The sequence below is a fragment of the Aegilops tauschii genome, chromosome 2 (assembly GCF_002575655.3).
Source record: "Aegilops tauschii subsp. strangulata cultivar AL8/78 chromosome 2, Aet v6.0, whole genome shotgun sequence".
Lineage (NCBI taxonomy): Eukaryota > Viridiplantae > Streptophyta > Magnoliopsida > Poales > Poaceae > Aegilops > Aegilops tauschii.
Genome location: NC_053036.3, coordinates 507,475,765 through 507,494,386, shown reverse-complemented (window position 1 = coordinate 507,494,386; position 18,622 = coordinate 507,475,765). Strand labels below are relative to the sequence as shown.

At 46.5% G+C, this 18,622-nt stretch overlaps 1 protein-coding gene across 1 annotated transcript; it reads left to right on the top strand.

The window, feature by feature from the left end:
- The first annotated feature begins 16,481 nt into the window (after positions 1-16,481).
- LOC109784429 (uncharacterized) lies at positions 16,482-18,092 on the top strand. The gene is made up of 5 exons (XM_020343025.4): positions 16,482-17,106; positions 17,174-17,328; positions 17,414-17,480; positions 17,620-17,671; positions 17,777-18,092. The coding sequence occupies exons 1-5, from the start codon at positions 16,746-16,748 to the stop codon at positions 17,865-17,867; spliced, it is 726 nt and encodes a 241-aa protein (XP_020198614.1). The 5' UTR covers positions 16,482-16,745; the 3' UTR covers positions 17,868-18,092.
- The last annotated feature ends 530 nt before the right edge of the window (positions 18,093-18,622 follow it).

Here is an 18,622-nt window from a genome sequence, read left to right as displayed (position 1 = left end):
GGGCTGTTTACGTTGTGTTGCTTGGTTCTCCTACTGGTTCGATAACCTTGGTTTCATATCTGAGGGAAATACCTACCGCCGCTGTGCTGCATCATCCCTTCCTCTTTGGGAAAATACTAACGTAGCTTCAAGTGACATCAACTTCCTCAGAAACATCCAGTGTTCAAAATCCTCAAGTGAAGAAAAAGGCTGGCGGTAAAAGACCTCAGAAGGGAGGAAAGAGACAAGAGTCCAACACTGCTTTTGAGATCCCTGAGGATATATATGCTGGGTACTGTACTCCTGATTAAGCATCTCATGGGAAAGAAAACAAGAATCAGCGCAAAGTGCGCATACATAGGATTGAGAGAAGATGGGCCAAGGAATGGAGGGAATATCGCTATGTCACTCCCAAGTACATGAAGAAATTCGCTGCACACCCTCCATGTCCAAGACCTCCATTAGCTCCAGGCCAAGAAGCTGATCCCTCAAGCATCAGGCGTGGTGAGGAATTTCCCAAAGAATGGGCCAAGCGCCAAGCCAAATTGGCTAAAGTGGCAAAAGAAGCAGTGAAGAAATTCAATGAAGATTCTGCTGCTGCCGCTGCTAAAGCCTCTGCTAGTAAGCCTAAGAAGGCTTTGCCAAAGAAATCAGCTGTGAAGCCGAGTTCCTCAACAGCAAGGCCCTCACGGCCATCATCAAAGCCTACAAGGCAAATTCCTCAAGCAACTTCTTCAAGGGTTGTGCCAATTCCCTCCGTTGCCACGAAATCCTCAACTGTTGCTGCAAAGTCCTCAACACATGTGCATCTTGCCACGTGTCAAAGGACTGCGGGTTTTTCAATTGCTTCAGGAGCATCTGCAAGTTCCTCAGCTCCACCACAATCCTCAACAGGTCCAACTCTGTTGAAGAAGAAGGCCACTGCTGGACATGGACCAGGCCAAGTCCTCATAAGAAACAAATTGCTTTCCAAATTTTGTCTGATGATGATGAAGCTGATGATGAAGAACTTGCTGAAATCATCAGAGACAGACAAGAAAGGGCTGCTGGAGCCAAAGGCAGTGTTGTGCCTCTCATGCTGGATCCGAAGAAGATCCTAGAGTTCATTGACCTCTCGCACAAGGATCCAAATACTCCTCTGCCTGGCCTAAACCTCACTCCTAGCCAAAGTCATATGTTGACGACCTTCATCAGTGAAGAAAAATGGAAATTTGAGAAGGCCAGACAAGTCAACAAGGCCCAGTATAAAAAGGAAAGATTTTTGAAGAAAAATGTTCTGAATATGACTCCTGAAGAACTTGTAAACATGCAAACGGAGATCAAAAACCATAGTGATGAATTTGACACCTACCATGCAGATTAGCTCAGTTCCAAGGTCAGTCAAACTCTCCAAGACCCTCAAGCTGAATGTTGCAGCACTATCGCAACAACAAATTCTTCAGGCTGATGCTTCTGTTCAGTCTGTTAAAGAAACTGCTAGTGCAGCTGATGAAAATCAGACTACTGATAAAACTGAGAATACCAGGGCTTCTGAAGAAATCCCAGCTCCTGAAGAAATTGACAGGGCAACCTCCAATGTTGCGCCTGTAGGTCAACCCAGGCCAGCTGAAGCATTTGTTGCGCCTGAAGAAACTGAGAATGCCAGGGCGACTGCATCAGTCGTGCCTGAAGAAACTGAACCAACTCCATCTGCCTCTCCTGCAAAGTCTTCAAAGATGAAGAATATCAACCTTCCTTCTGCATCAGAAGTGAAGAAAGCCAAGGCTGCAGAGAAGGCAACTGTGAAGAAAAGGAAAGCATCAACGACTGCAGAGTCATCAACTCCCAAGAAAGTAAGGACTTTGACAAGTTCCTTCACTACCCCAATTGATGTTGTTCCAATCTATGTTGTGCCATCAAAGGAAATTGTCCCATATGTTGAAGACTATGTCATTCCAGATGACATTGATGAGGAAAATCCTTCTGCTGCTTCCTCAGAGCAGTTGGATGAAGAAATTGTTGTGGATGATGTCATCTCCACACCACTGGTATCATCCCCTATGCCTTAGTTCACCGCTGAAGAGGCGGGTGTTGAAGAAATGGAAGAAGAAGACGTGGATATTGGTTCAACAACTCATGTGCTAAATGATGACTATTGGGAAAGACTTCACCCCCATTCACCGTTGACCACACCTCTGCATCTAATTCCTCAGTCCCTTATGCAAACTCAAGAAATTCAAATGGGATCTGAAGGACATCAAACTTCACTTCTTTCCATTCCTGAAGAAGTTCCAGCTACTGCAGCTGAAGAAATAGAGACTCGACACGCTGCTGAAGAACCTGAACCTTCAATTCCTCAGTCAGCAGCTCCAAAGATTTTGAAGCAAGAGGCTGTGAAACCATCAACTGCTAATCTTCAGCCCAAGCAACAAAACCCTCATGCTAAAAGGCCAAAGTTCAAGGCTGATGATTTCTTTGCTGACCACCATTTCTTTACGAATTTCAATCCTTATGACTCAGCAAGACTTCGACGCAAGCGGTTCTGGACTGCAAGCCAGATGAACTTCTATTCTTCACTCCTGTTTGACAAGGATAAGGTATTTGAGCACTGTCAAATTCCTCATGTTGACATGGAGTCCATTCCTTGCTTCCAGCCGGTCTTAAATGTTCTTCACGAAGCTGGGCTTCTGAACTTCTGTGCTGACATCTGCAATTGGAATGAAGAGCTAACTCTGCACCTCACTGCAAATGTAGATGACGTGAATTCATGGGTGCTTGACTGGATGACTGAGAACACTCATAACAAAGCCTCGACCTCTGAATTACTTCATGCCGTTCCAGTCAGTACTCCGTCTGAAGGCGCAAGGCTTATGTATGAAGAACCCGAGCTTCCAAATCATATGATGCAAATGCTGATGAAGCCTTTGAAGTCAGGCCAAGCTCCGAGAACCACCTTCCTAGTGAAGAATTTGCTTTATGTGCCAAGGAGAATCTACCGCATTCTGACCAAAACTCTCAGTCCGATTAAAGGCCACAACTCTGAAGAAGAAGAGGTTGTTGGCATCATGAAGAATCTGTTGTTCAACATGATACATGGTATTCCCATTAACTACCATGATTTCTTCATGAGGACTTTGGCGAATGTTGCACTATCACCGTTTGAGTTGAAGCCTTATGCTCCCTGGATAATGAAGTTCATCAGAACCAGGTCTTCAATTCACTACCAGGCAGATGGTTAGAATCACCTCAGCTTCTTGCCTCCAATTGAAGTCCTCAAGCGGACCATTTCTTCAGTTGATGAAAAAGGCAAAGCTGCTGTTATTGATGAGGGCACTCGTCCATTGGATGTTCAGTTTCGCAAAGCTGCATCTTACTCCACCAATGATGACTCTGCAACTCAAGACTCTGCTGCAAAAGCTTCAAAGCCAACTCCTCAAGCCACTGCTCCACGAGTGATGACTGATCGCGAGCTTCTTCTAAGTCTTCATCAGAAGGTCGATCGTTATCACAAGTGGGTCAAGCGTCAATTTGGCTCAATTCTTCAGAATATGACTGTCACGCAAAACTCTGTGAAGAAGAATCACTACTATGCGCATGAAATCTTTGATCGCACTTGGGCCATATTGTCTCACCTCTATGGTGATGAAGACCACAAGCAGATGGGATTTCAACAGGACTTTGACTGGTCTCAGCCACCTTCGAAGAAATTCAAGAAGGTCAAAGTTCCTCAGCTGGTTACAAGTTCATATTCTTCATCGCGCGGGACGGATGAAGCTGAAGATTTGAACGACACTGCGACATGCCCTACCTCAACGGACGACCCCAACAACGCTGGCGCTCCTCCATCGACATCATGTTGATATTCTTCTGGGGCGTTAGTCCTCATTTTTTGTCCCTTTTGGTCATTCGATGACAAAGGGGGAGAAATTTGAGTTAGTCTTCAAGCGGGTCTTATATACGGGCTGTTTTTTTCGTTAAGTTACAACTCTTGCTCTTCTGAGGTGTTTGCTCTGATGAGTTGTAAACTTAAGTCCTGTGGTGCTTTGATACATTTGAACAGCTTTCTGCATGCTTATTTCCTCAAGTACCTTAATGCACGCATGCTGAATTTCGTCAGACACCATATTTCATCATGCATTTCAAATTCTTCATATTATATGTCAAATGCGTGAATGAATTACAAGATATAGGGGGAGATCTCCATGATTTTACTCTACAATGTGCATTTGCTATTCAAAGCAAATTCCTCAAATATGCACATCTTCAGGGGGAGTTCGTCTATATCTTGCAATCAAATTCCTCTATATTAGTTTTTACACTTCATATGATTTCCCCGTTGAAAACTTAACCTATTTGTCATCAATCACCAAAAAGGGGGAGATTGTAAGTGCATCTAGTGCCCCTTAGTGATTTTGGTGTATTGAAGACTTATAGGTTAAGGGACTAATACGTTTGTGAGTGTACACAGGTTCTATAAGTCTATGAGGAGTTTGATATTTACGATGAAAGTCGACCCCTAAAAATGAATGTCTTCAGTTGAAGACTTTGGTTTTCTTGAAGACTTTGAAAATGAGGAAATTGGTGTGACCTTGAAGACTTTGATATTGATGCGAGGATTATGAAGCGTGGAGACTTTTGTTTTCGTAGTTTCATTTTCTCTTTCTTGAGTCATAGGAACCATCGTACTATTAAAGGGGGTCGAGGTAAAACTAAGGAAACACTTTCCATGTGATGCTCATCTCAAAGCCTACACCTGCCCAATCCTTTCGAGTGAAGCCATTGGAAATCTCATACAGTTCAGTCAATTTCTTCAGTGACAGAGACGAAGATCTTCTGTTCTCTGAGGAATTTGTTCTGACTAAGGAGTTAGGAATTCGCCAGTGCGGATTGCCTACAAGTGAGGAACAGGATAGCCCTGAGGAATTTGAGAGCTCAAATTTTCAACAGTTGTTGTGCTATGCGCCAGCTGTCCAAAATGTCCTACCCATCTAACGGTCATATCATTGAAGGGAATTTATGTCTTATCATGTCGGGCTGCTTCCCGGCTATAGATAGATGTCCCCTACTACCACTAGCTGGTTGGCTGCTCCGAGAGAAACTGACACTTGTCATTGCGAGCATCCCATCCTCCGGGGACTTTAAGCGAAAATCATCAGTGAGGAAAACCCAAACCCAAGCACCTACAACCCAAAGTGATTGAGCATCACTGAAGAGATTGTTCCTGTGTGGAGCCGACACTTGTTACCTTTGAGGACTGTGCATCCTCCAGATGGTTAGGCGTCATGGTCTAGAGCATCCAAGAGGAATTGCGGATCGTCGAGTGACCGAGTCTGTGAAGGTTTGGAAGTCACCTGAAGACTTACCACGAGTGATTGGGCGAGGTCTGTGTGACTTTAGCTCAACAAGAATACGGTGAGGACTATGTGTCCTGGACTGTGTGTCCTCGGGTTTAAATACCTAGCCGCTCCAACCAGACGTACAATTGTCACATCAGTTGGAACTGTTCTACCAAATCATTGTCTTCACCAAGCTACTGGTTCTATTTCCTCAACCCTTCCATTTCCTCATTCATGTGTTGATGAACTTGATCGTTACTGTTTGAAGATTTTGACTGAATACTTTATCAATTTCATCAATCCTAATGATTCAGTCATCATATCTTCAGCCTGCTTATCCTGTTTACACGCTACCCTATGCTCTATGTATGTTTCATTTCATCATGATGACTATGCTACTACTTTGTTATGCATGTACCTGAGTACTTATTCCGCTGCTGGTAGTTCGTCGCTTAGTAAATTCCTCACCTAGAATTTTCTCAGTGACGAATTCATAAAAATCGCCTATTCACCCCCCCCCCTCTAGTCGACATAGCACACTTTCAGAAGGTCCAACCACACGATGGAGTCCTGGAAACCAGATATGCATCGAGGGGCCGCCTTGTTGCACAAGTCGGGATGAGGGTGGCCAGACTGGATCTGTCATATGTTAAACCCTAGCCCCCATCACCTATATAAGGTGGGGGCTAGGGCAACCATTCCCATCTACTCTCGTAGAAAGTTCTTTCGGTAGTCAGATATTATTCCTCCATTGTAACCCTCGCACGAGGTATGCCACATTGAATACAAAATAGAAGCAGGACGTAGGGTGATGCTCCTCCAAGAAGGCCCGAACCTGGGTAACTCCCTTCCGTGATCTCGGATCTAGTTCTTCCGGCCACGTTCACCACCCTATCAAGGGTACTGACGGTTTCACGTACCGTCAATATGCACTAACATTCACGCATGTGTGCATCAACAAAATCACATACACGGGTCTAGCAAGAAAAAGGAGAAATAAAACGGAGGATAGGAACTGCAATCTAGTGAATGTGCAAATGAGAATTATATAAAAAACAATTTTGGTAGGTAATTCCTTTTGCAAAAAGGACCCATAGAAATTTGCAACAAGTAGTATGCTATAACCAAATAAAAGGAAGCAGACAATAAATAAGCAAGGACAAAATGAAATGAAAATGAAAATCGAAAATAAAAATAAAAGAAGGAGAAAAATGAAACAAAGAAAAAATGGGACATGCAAACAATAATAAAATAAAAATAAGAGGAAAAGCCAAAGGCACACAGAAAGTAAATAAAAAGTGGAAAATAAAAAGAAAAGAAAGTTAAAGCTAAACAATAAAAGACAAAATAATAGAAGACATCGATAAAAAGAATTACAAAACACGGCGCGAAAACGCAATGGAACTCGGGCGTGTCTATGTCTCGTTTCACGAGAGACAGAGAGTAGCCTCGCCAAAAGGCGAGCGCATTACTGGGCTGTCCAGGCGCACGGGAGGCCACATGCCCACATGCCACAGCCTCATTTTTCTGTATGTTTTTTGTTCATGTTTTTATGTTTTTGTTTTGTACTTTTTTCCTTTTTATATTTCCAATTTTTATAAATATATATATTATAAAAAATACTTTACATAAAACATTTGAAAAATGTTAATCAAGCATTTGTAAAACATAAAATGTGTATAGAAAAAATATTTATCTTGTACTATACGACAAATGTATACAAAACATGTACAATGTGTATGGAAAAAGTTGATAATATATTTAAAATATTAATCAAGCATTTGAAAAAAATTAATTGAGTACTTTAGAATATTAATCAAGCATTTGAAAAATGTTAAATGTGTATAGAAATTTGTTCCCATGTATTCAAAAAATATACGATGTGTATGAAAAAAATGTTGACCATGTATTTAAAAATTGTTCAGAGTGTATTAATAATATTGATCATTTATTTAATAAATGTTAAACGTGTATAATAAAGTGTTGTCAGGTGTCAACATTTTTATAATGGCAATAATTGTTTTTCACACACAATGTACACTTTTTGTATACATTAAGAACATTTTATATACATATTTAACAATGTTTTGTCATATAATTTAATTTAAGAATATATTTTATTGTGTCCACATTTATTTAATTACTTTTTACATATGGACGATCAACATTTATATATACACGTTTAACATTTTTAAAATACACCATAAACTTTTTTGCATGTGAGAAAAAGAAAGAGAAGGGAAACCAACGAAACCGAAAGAGAAACAATGGAAATAAAAAGGAAAAAAGAACAAAAAACATGAAAAACTGAGAAAGAAACAAAGAAAAGAAATCCATGAAAAATACGAAAAGAAATTCAAAAAAAGAGAAGAAGAACTGCATGAATATAAAAACGGTGAAAACCAAAAGAAAGAAAAACAAATGAAAAAAAGAAAAACCGATAAAGAAGCAAAGAAAAATAAAATGGGTAGAAAATCGACGAAGAAACAAAAAAGACGAAATAAAAAATAAAGAAAACCACTTTCGAACAAGCAAGGCGATCTTGAGCGAACGAGCGAAAAAAACCCCAGAGAAACGGGCCGACCCAGTTGTGCTACGCAAGAGAGCTAGTATTACTTTAGAAGAGAGAAGCTAGAGAGCAACTAACTGAAGGTTATCCCTTGCGGGAGACCTCCAAGAGTCACTTTTAGTGCCCTAGCACGTCAAGTGGTCTGTCTAGCCGCCACTTGTTGTGTGCCGGCCTCTTTCAATGGATTTTTACACGTTTTTGGGTTTTAGATGTTTTTTTCCTCCTTTTCAGTTTTCGCCATTTTTTCCTAGGATTTGCTTTTCACCAAGGAAAAAACTGTGCTTTCATGAGAAGCACATATTTTCTTATCGTGGCGACACAAATGCTTCTGTTGTGTTTCTCGAGGAGGGGGACTGTGCTTCTCATGGAAGCACATATTTTCCTCTGCGAGTGGTTGTTTCTTGTGGAAGTATAGATTTGCTTCTGCGAGAAGTACCCAGAAAGGGAAAAAATTGCTTCTCGTGGAAGCACAGACTTGCCTCTGCGAGTCATTGTTCCTCGTGGAAGCACAGATTTGCTTCTGCGAGAAGTACCCGGAAAGGGGAAAAAGTGCTCCCACTTGTGCTTCTCAGAAAGGGAAGAAAAATATGTGTTTTCACGATAAGCATAGATTTGCAACTCATGTAGAAACAACTTTGCTTGCGCGAAGAAAAGAAAAAAGAAAACTATGCTTCCGCTCTGGTTTTCTTTGTGAAAACAAAGTTCATCGAAACCTAGTAACATGAGACCTAGTTTCATAGATCCCGGCGTGAGAAATCAAATGATAAAAATGATTAAATATGTAAAACATTTTGAATAAACGAGCGTACGAAAATAAATATATTTTTTATTGCGACAAGAAAATGGGAGTGACTTTTGCAAGATACGATTTGATTTCTCACAAGCTGCCGACTCATGCGTCTCGTGGTGGAAACTCGGGTTGCCGTAAAAGAAAGAACAAAGCACGGAAAGCGAAACGAAAAGAAGCACTATCGAGCTCCACCGGCGGCCCATCACACCGTCCACTAAAATAGGTCGTCGTTTCATCAGCGCGGCAGACGGCTATGAAAAGCACACATACTCAAGTCAGTTTGTTTACGCACACGAATATTAAAGGACGTGTTTAGTTGCCTGCATCGATTTTGGCTGTATTGCATGTGTTTTTCGGATGGGCTTAGCTGAGAAAAAACAGCTTATAAATCATTATCTGCACATAATTTGGTTGCCCGCTGAAAGCTGAATAAAACTGTTGCTTATTGATGATTTGGTGCGGCAAACAAGAGTATATAAGAGGGTACAGACCGACTTGGGGTAGGGGTACAAAATTGACTTGGACTAGAAGTCGTATACCATAATGACTACTCTAACATCCCCCCGCAGTATCAACGGCAGGCTCGACGACGTTGAGACTGAAACAGATATCTTGAAACGGCTTAGTAGGCAGTGCCTTGGTGAAAATGTCAGCAAACTGAGCCGTAGAGGGAACATGAAGCACCCGAACCTGACCAAGAGCAACCTTTTCACGAACAAAATGAATATCAATCTCAATATGCTTTGTGCGTCGGTGTTGAACTGGATTGCTGGTCATGTAGACTGCTGATATGTTGTCACAGTAGACAATGGTGGCCTGCTCAATAGGCCTGTGTAGCTCGAAGAGTAACTGCCGAATCCAGATTGTATCTGCAACGGCATGTGCCACAGCGCGATACTCAGCCTCGGCCGACGAACGTGAGACTGTAACCTGTCTTTTCGAAGACCAAGAAATCAAATTGTTACCAAGAAAAACACAAAAATCGGAAGTGGACCTTCGAGTGTCAGGACAACCAGCCCAGTCTGCATCAGAGTATGCGGTAAGCGAGTTTGGAGAAGAATTATTGAGGTGGAGACCATGATTGAGAGTTCCTTTTAAATACCGAAGAATGCGTTTAACATGATTATAGTGAGGAACCCGGGGATCATGCATATAGAGACATGCCTGTTGAACAGCAAAAGAGATTTCAGGACGAGTAATGGTGAGATATTGGAGAGCACCTGTTAGACTACGATAGAGAGTAGGATCGGAAAAGGGTTCACCGGTAGCCGAAAGTTTAAAACTAGTATCGACAGGAGTGCGAGATGATTGACAGTCAAGCATACCAGCACGATTAAGAAGATCAAGAATATACTGGCGTTGGGAAAGAAAAAGGCTGGAGGAATCTCGAACGACAGCAATGCCTAAGAAATGATGAAGGAGTCCTAGGTCAGTCATAGAAAATTCAGATCTAAGAAGAGAGACAATATGATCTAAGAACTTTTGAGAGGAGGCGGTAAGAATGATATCATCTACATAGAGAAGTAAATAGGCAGTGTCAGAAGTTTGATGATACACAAAAAGAGAGGTGTCGGAGATAGATGGAGTGAAGCCTATTGTTTGAATGAAGGAGGAGAAGCGTTGAAACCAAGCTCGTGGGGCCTGTTTAAGACCGTAGAGAGATTTCTGAAGAAGACATACATGAGTTGGAAAGGATGGATTTTCAAAACCCAGAGGTTGCTGGCAGTAGACAGTTTCTTGAAGGGAACCATGGAGGAAAGCATTTTTAACATCAAGTTGGTGAATGGGCCATGAAGAGGAGACAGCAACACTAAGAACGGTGCGAATGGTGCTAGGTTTAGCAACAGGAGAGAAGGTTTCTTCGTAATCAATTCCTTGTTGCTGAGAAAAGCCACGACAAACCCACCTGGCTTTATATCGTGAGAGGCTCCCATCGGAGTGGAACTTTTGGTGAAAAATCCATTTGCCAGAAACAATATTTGTATTGGGAGGACGAGGAACAAGTTGCCAGGTGTTGTTTTGAAGTAAAGCATTATATTCTTCTTGCATGGCAGCGGCCCAATTGGGATCAAGTAGAGCAGTTTTGTAATTCTTTGGAAGAGAAGTGAGAGATACGGAGGTATGAAGGTTTAGGCGGTCTTGGGGTTGATGAAATCCTGATTTGGCCCTAGTACGCATGCGATGATCATTAATCGGGGCTGCTGTAGGAATAGCACGAGGGGGTAAGGTGGGCACTGGTGAGTCCGGCGCAGCGGAAGAGTCGGACGAAGGAGTAGGGCTGGGTGGTGGAGTGGGAGCAGGGCTGGGTGGTGGAGTGGGAGTTGGGGCTGGGGGTGTTGGGGAGGGAGCAGGGGTCGGGGGGTTGGGGACGTCTCGGGTGGGGTGAGTGTATGGTTGGGATTGGCTATGGTGGGTGTTAATGGTGGTCGTGATAAGTTGTGTTCGGCAGGTAGGGGAGTATATAGTTGGAAAGGACGGGGAGAAGGGGTGTTTGCGGAGGTAGGGGTGTTGGATGGTGTAGTAGTGCGTTGTGAGAAAGGAAAAATGTGCTCAGCAAACGTGACATGACGAGAGACATGAACGTGTCCGGTGTGAAGGTCGAGACAGCGATAGCCTTTGTGCTCGTCAGAGAAGCCGAGAAAAGCACATGGGATAGAGCGTGGTGACAATTTATTTGCAGAAGTGGCGTAGGCATTGGGAAAACAGAGACAGCCAAAAACACGAACCGCGGAGTAGTCGGGGTGGGAAAGAAAGAGGGAATAATAGGGAGTAGTGTTGGGTTTAGTTTTAGAAGGTCGAATATTTAGAAGGAAGGTGGCCATGTGTAGGGCTTCAGCCCAAAACTTGGGAGGCATAGATGATTGAATGAGGAGAGTGCGAACTATATCATTGAGGGTGCGAAGAGAGCGTTCTGCTTTACCATTTTGAGGGGAGGTGTAGGGACATGAGAACCTAAACAGGATGCCATGTTGTAAGAAGAAAGTACGATTTTTAATGTTATCAAACTCGCGACCATTGTCACATTGGATAAAGCGAATTGGGAGGAAGAAGTGAACAGACACATAGCGTTGAAAATTAAGGAAAAGAGAATGGACCTCGGATTTGTTGCGTAGAGGAAAAGTCCAAACAAAGTGGGTGAAATCATCTAGGATAACAAGGTAGTATTTAAAACCCGAAACACTTGCAATGGGAGAGGTCCATAAATCACAATGTATTAATTCAAAGGGATAAGTGCTACAAGAACTAGAGGAACTAAAGGGAAGACGCACATGTTTGCCTAATTGACAAGACTCGCAAAACACAGAATTATGAGAGTCCCTATTACATGGTATGGTAAATTCACTAAGCATAGAAGCTAAGACAGCGGGGTTGGGATGGCCCAAGCGACGATGCCAGAGATCGACGGAGGCCAGCATGGATGTTGGAGGGGTGGCGGCAGGAACTCCATTAAGAGAATAAAGATCACCGGAGCTATTGAAGCGAGCGATCTCGGCCTTGGTCAGGTAATCCTTCACAGATAAACCAAAAGGGTCAAATTCAGCCGAAACTAGATTGTCGCAAGTAAATTGGCGAACAGAGATAAGATTTTTAATGAGGGCGGGTGCAACTAGAACATCGCGAAGTAAAAGAGGTTTGGTGGAAGAGGGAAGTTGAGCCTGACCAACACAATATATAGGAATAGATGATCCATCTCCAAGGATAATGGAAGGGAAAGGAGATTTAGTGCAAGAAGATAACCAATTACTAGATGCAGACATATGACTAGAGGCCCCTGAATCAAAGATCCAATCCGTACCTGAGTTTCCTTGTGCAGCAAAGTTATTCATGGCCTGGAGAAAGGCAGCTTGATCCCAGCTCAGCGTCGCAGGTGAGGGTGGCGTCAGAAGCAGTGCCGGCGGATACGATGGTGAAGGCAGTAGGGCCGGCTGGGGAGTGTAGTAGGCATTGGCCGGCTATGGTGGGGGTGGCGGCGGGAGCAGGGCCGGCTGAGGTGTGTAGTAGGCGCCGCCGTCGGTGCTGTAATGACCATAAGGAGCATACGTCGGGGCGGCGTGATAGGCATTGGCCGGCTGTCGGGGGTTGAGAACCCCGGGAGCACCAGTAGGCGGCCGAAGGCCGGGTTGCCAGGCACCTGAGTATGCCGGCGGAGCACCGAGGGTGGACGGAGCGGACCAGGGCATGGGCCATGCTTGAACAAGCCCTGTCCAAGGATCATGAGGAGGCCGCCATGCAACCGCAGATGGAGCACTGGTGGGTGGTGCAGGACTCGGTGCTGGTGATGTTGTAGGCGGAACCGAACGAGTCGACGGCGGCCTGTAGATAGGGTTTTTGCCGCAGTAGTTAGGACTAGGACGCCAGCCTGGGGGCGGTTGAACAGATGACGATGCGGACGGCCCGGCGGCAGGAGCCGACGTGGAAGGCGGCGCTTGTGTAGACGACAGAGGAGGACGAGCCGCAGCATGAAAGACCTTGGGCGAGAGTCCTTGCGAGCTTGTGTTTCCGCCGCGAGTTGTAGCAAGGAACAAACTTCAGCGAAGGTAGGAGGGGGCCGTATCATCGGTATGAACGAGGCTTGCTTGTCAAAGTCTTCGCTGAGGCCGCCGACGACGATATTGATTAGCTGTGAGTCGCTAACTGTATCGCCGAGTTCGCGGAGCTCATCACCAATGGTCTTAACGCGCTGGCAGAACAGGTTCACCGGGGCGTCTCCTTGCACCATATTGCGAAGCTCAGTGTGGAGAGCGTTTTTCCGAGCGTCGGTGTTGCTTTGGAAGAGCTGACAGAGGGAGTGCCAGATGTTGGCAGCGGTGGCGCCGTCGTGATCGAGCATGTTGAAGATCTCGGTGGTGATGCGGGTGTAGAACCACTGGACGATCGCGAGATCGTCTTTCAACCATTGCGGATCGTCGGGGCGGGGAAGACAGTTGGCGGCGACATGCGAGCGCAGGTTGCAGCGGCCGAGGTGGAGATCGAAGAGATGTCTCCAATGGTAGTAGTTGTGGGCGGCGAGATCAAGAACTATGGGGATGTAGGGGCTGACGTCGGAGATTGTGTCAGCAAGAGATATTGGTGCGGCGAGGATGGGTGCAGGATAGTTTTGTGGAGCTATGGTGAGGGCCGAGAGAGAAGCGGCCGCGGCGTTGGCAGCCTTGGCAATGAGTGCGGCCCGGCGCTCGAAGTAGCCGGGCTGCGGCGGCGGCGGTGGCGTTGGCGGAGCCATACCCTAAACCCTGGGACCGGTATCTGATACCATGAAAGCTGAATAAAACTGTTGCTTATTGATGATTTGGTGCGGCATACAAGAGTATATAAGAGGGTACAAACCGACTTGGGGTAGGGGTACAAAATTGACTTGGACTAGAAGTCGTATACCATAATGACTACTCTAACACCCGCATATAAGTTAGCTGTATGAGGGAACTAAATTTGACCCGCCGTTTGGTTGGCCGCGTTGCATTATGCGCACATATGACATGCTATTTGGTTGCAACCTACATAAGGTGATGTCACCACTTCTCATTAGTGATGACCTTACCGCACACCGTGTGAACAGTTTCACTCCTAGCTACGGAACAAATTACGGTTCATCCTAACTACTATGAAATGACAGCACACATCATTAAGAGTCATATCGCCGAATAGAGGAAAGTTCATCATCGATGCTAACTAGATGGAAGTCCATCCTCTTCCTCTTCCTCTTCCTCTTATGTTGTTGTTGCCGCTTCATCCTCTTCTTCTACGGCTGCTCTTGCTCTTCTTATTCTTCTTCTTCTTCTTCTTCTTCTTCTTCTTCTTCTTCTTCTTCTTCTTCTTCTTCTTCTTCTTCTTCTTCTTCTTCTTCTTCTTATTCAGACCCTTGTCTGACCTTTGTTATCCGACATTGCATGTGCCCACTCCATCCTTTTGTTCTTTCAGCCTTCGTTGTCAAATGCATCCACACCATGACCGGAGCTGACAACATCGTCAGGCGTCACATATTCCTCCTTAGGCACCAGTTCATCACAAACATATTGCATGATCCAGTTATGCGGAATGCAACAAGCAAGAACAAGCTTAACCTGAGTGGGGAAAGTGTGGAATGGCTTCTGATCTAGGATCTTAAACCCGTTCTTTAGAGCTCCAAAGGCCCTCTCAACAGTAACTCTAAGGATAGAGTGTTTGAGATTAAATAACTCCTGTGGAGTCTTAGGATAGCTCCTACCATCGAACTCGTTCAAATGGTATCTGGTTTTCCTGAAGGGTGGAAGAATACCTGGCCGACATGCATAACCAACATCTTCTAGGTAGAACTTGCCATCGGGGATGTTGATGCCACCTGGACGACTCGTACTGTCACAGAGAATGTTGGCATCATGTGTTGACCCTTCCCAGCCAACCAGCACATAGGTGAACTTCAGATCGAAATCAATAGCAGCAAGCACATTCTGGCTTGCGTAGTACTTCCTCCCCCTATATGCCGCAGCTTGTGACCTAAGCGCTCTGGCAGTGACATGAGTATTATTTATTGCCCCAATACAATCCTGAAATGTCAATACAAGATTGTGTTAGCGCTCACCTTGAACAACACAAGCATATCAAGTCATGAAGTACATACTGTCAGTGATCACCTTGAAGTATGGATACCATCTTGGGCTAGTGCGAATCTTAGTAGGAGTCCGTCCGGTTGGTAACTTGATCACCTCTCCTCTAAGCTTCCCAACATCATAGAGCACTTGCTTGAAGTACCTTGAGATGGTCTCTGTTGATCTCCTGAACATGTTGTGCATAACCCTGAACCTTTAGTTATGGTCAACAACATGGAGGAAAATAGTCACTTGCACTTCCACACTGGCGTGATACTATCTTGTAGCATCCCCTGCTCCCGAAGGTCTGGACAAATCTGGCAAATTGCGCTCTTTTCATTCGAAGCCTTCATAGGGCCTTTGTGTCGATGCAGTTGGAGATGTAGTTCAGATTAGCGATCCTCTCCTTCTCTCGCATAAGCATTGGAGCATAACTGATGACATGTCTCTCATCACGACGAATAACTCTCCTGTGCATGAACATGAGCCATGCCTGAATCACAACTATTAGTGTTGCTGCCTGAAGTACCAGCCTCATCCGTGTGTCCATAACCTAGTCGACGTTGAGGGTCCGTTAAGCAATGTGGAAATCAATCCTAACAACCGACCTAACATAGGGAAGAGTGGGTGTTGCTTATCGGCATCGGAGACGAGGACGACAAAGGGGGGGGGCATGGCTGAGTCAAGGACGATCCGACGGTGGCCAACGGGAAGGGGAGCATCAGCTCCTGCTGCCGGATAGTGCTGATGTCGCATCCGTTGCCTCCGTCGCTTGCGCAGATCTGAGTCGTCGCCGCCGCCGCCGTCGGTGGTGAGACTAGAGGAAGTGGCTGTCCTAGTGGTAGTGGTGACCGAGTAAATTGGGGGGGGGGGGGGGGGGGCTAGATTTGGCGCCGCACCGCGCCGCCGCGTCCGATTTCCACCTCCCGCCATCCCCACTATCTTGCGCCGCACTTAGCCTGGTTCGCTGAAAATTGCCAATTTGAGGGTTTCCAGCAAACCAGACTTTGGGCTGCTTTAAGGTTCGTGCCGATGCGAGCTAACCCATCCCGTATATAACCAAACACACTTTTCTTGGTCCAACTTAGCCTGGTTGTACCTAATGCAGGCAACCTAACACGCCCAAAAACTCCTACACATACTACGAACATGACGTCGACCGAGACTTTGCTAAATCTTAGTCAGACTCAGATCTAGGAAAGCTGATTATCTTTTGAGCTGGGGCGTTGTTGCAATAAATATCGAGAGCGTGGTCTGAATTTTGCGCGCTTGTGTTGGTTGCTATTCGACGAATGTGTGAGCTTCAAAACTCGGTGTAGTAACTGTCCAGATCTTCTATGTCATTGTAACCACACATTCGAGAGTGAAGAAAATCCATCTCTCCCGCGTTTAATCCCAACCTCACACTCGAATGGTAAGAGAGTCTAGCAGGTAAGAACAGAAGATGCCAAGGCCAAACAAGTGGCTGTGCGCCTGTGCCACTCCTCTGCCCCTAGACTGTTGGCCCGGCCGGAGCTCCGGCAAAAGGAATGGCCTTGCAGCGCCCCGCCCCGGCTACTCCCCTCCCCACATGCCATCACCGCCAGAACGCCGGCGTGCTCCTCCAGCGGCCATCCCGGCGCCGTTTCCGGCCGAACGCGCAGAAAAAACCCGGGTCCGCGAGCCCGCGCACCGGCACGCCGTCCGGCTCCGAGTCGGACAACGTGGTCCTCAAGGCCGCCTGGTACGGCTCCGAGGCCCTCGGCATCGCTGCGTCCTTCTTCCGGCCGCCGTCTCCTGAGGCCGACGCCGGTGCTACAGACGACGGCCCGTCGGAGTTCCAGCCCGTTGGCCGCGCGCAGGTCGCCGAGGCCATCAAGGATGACTTCGCGCGGTCATACTTCGTCACAGGTCAGGAATTGAGCTCTACACGTTTATACTGCTGCACGTTTGCGGTTTGTTCACGTTCGCACTGCAGGAAACCTCACGCTCGGGGCCTACGAAGACGACTGCGAGTTCGCCGACCCGGCGGGTTCATTCAGAGGCCTGCAACGCTTCAAGAGGAACTGCACCAACTTCGGGTCACTGCTGGAGAAGTCCAACATGAAGCTAACGAGATGGGAGGATGTCGAGGTACATTTCCCGTGTCAGTCAGTCGATCTTTACAGCAGCAAAGTGGTGAGTTGTTTCGCCAATTCATCGGGTCTGCTGGGTGCAGGACAAATCGATCGGGCACTGGCGTTTCAGCTGCGTCATGTCGTTCCCGTGGAGGCCCATTCTCTCCGGTAAGTTCGTGAGGACGCGCTCTGTATCTGTATCAGCAGATCGACACCTCGTTCGGCCCGGCCGGTGCAAAACTGCAAAATGCATCGCTCCTGTACCGAACATGTTTTTGGTCTCACAGTACTATTTTTCACTTTTCAGCAACCGGGTACACGGAGTACTACTTCGATGCCGAGTCGGGGAAGGTGTGCAGGTACTCACTCACTCGGTTGTTCCATGAGCTTATCGTGTGCACGAGATCCATGTGTTGCGAGTCTGGTGAGTGGTGATTGACAGATACAGTTGGGTTGTTGTTCAGGCATGTCGAAAACTGGAACGTCCCCAAGATGGCGCTCCTGCGGCAGATATTCAGGCCCAGCAGATGGGTATGTGAGAAAGAGAAACGCTAGAACGTGACCGAAGATCCGTCCACCTATGCTCAGGTTACGTTAGGAGGGCAAACGGGCGTGACGAGTTTGTTGCTTCCTTTGTTGCTCGCTTGGTACCGCAGCGCCCAGTTTGTAAACTATAGCGTGCACTCTGAGAGTACATGGAAGTTTTTCCGGACAACATACGAGTGTAACTTGTTCGAGTTCCGTATGATCATCAAAACTCAAAAGGGGTCTATCAGCAAATCGCTTAGTGCAACTTCAACGGGGCAACTCATTTCGTCCGCTGGCGTCCGTTTGGGTCGGCGGAGACACAAAAGTCGGCCCAACGCGCCGACCCAAACGGACGCGCGTCCGCTTGGCGTCCGCCTGCCGACCCATTCCCGGCCCATTTTTGAGCCAGTTTGCGTCGGCACACACACGAGACGGACGCGCGCGCACGCCTTCTACTCCCCCCGGGCCCGCTGGTTGGTGGCAGCCTCCACCATTTCCCTCCATTTCTCCCAAAAATCCTCCTGCCCGCACGCTCCCCCCCGCCCCCGCCATGGACGACGACCTCACCGCCGCCGCCGGCCTCGCCTCGTCCGGCATGATGACCGTCCCCTTCGGCAAAGGCAAGCTTCGCGCCCCCCGCAAGACCGCCGCCGCGCCCAAGCCGAAGAAGACGTTGACGCCCGAACAACGGGCAAAGGAGTCGGCCAAGAGTAAGGGTCGGAGGCACGCGGCGGACGCGAGGGATGAAGCCATCGAGGCGGCCACCGTTGCCGTCACCGCGC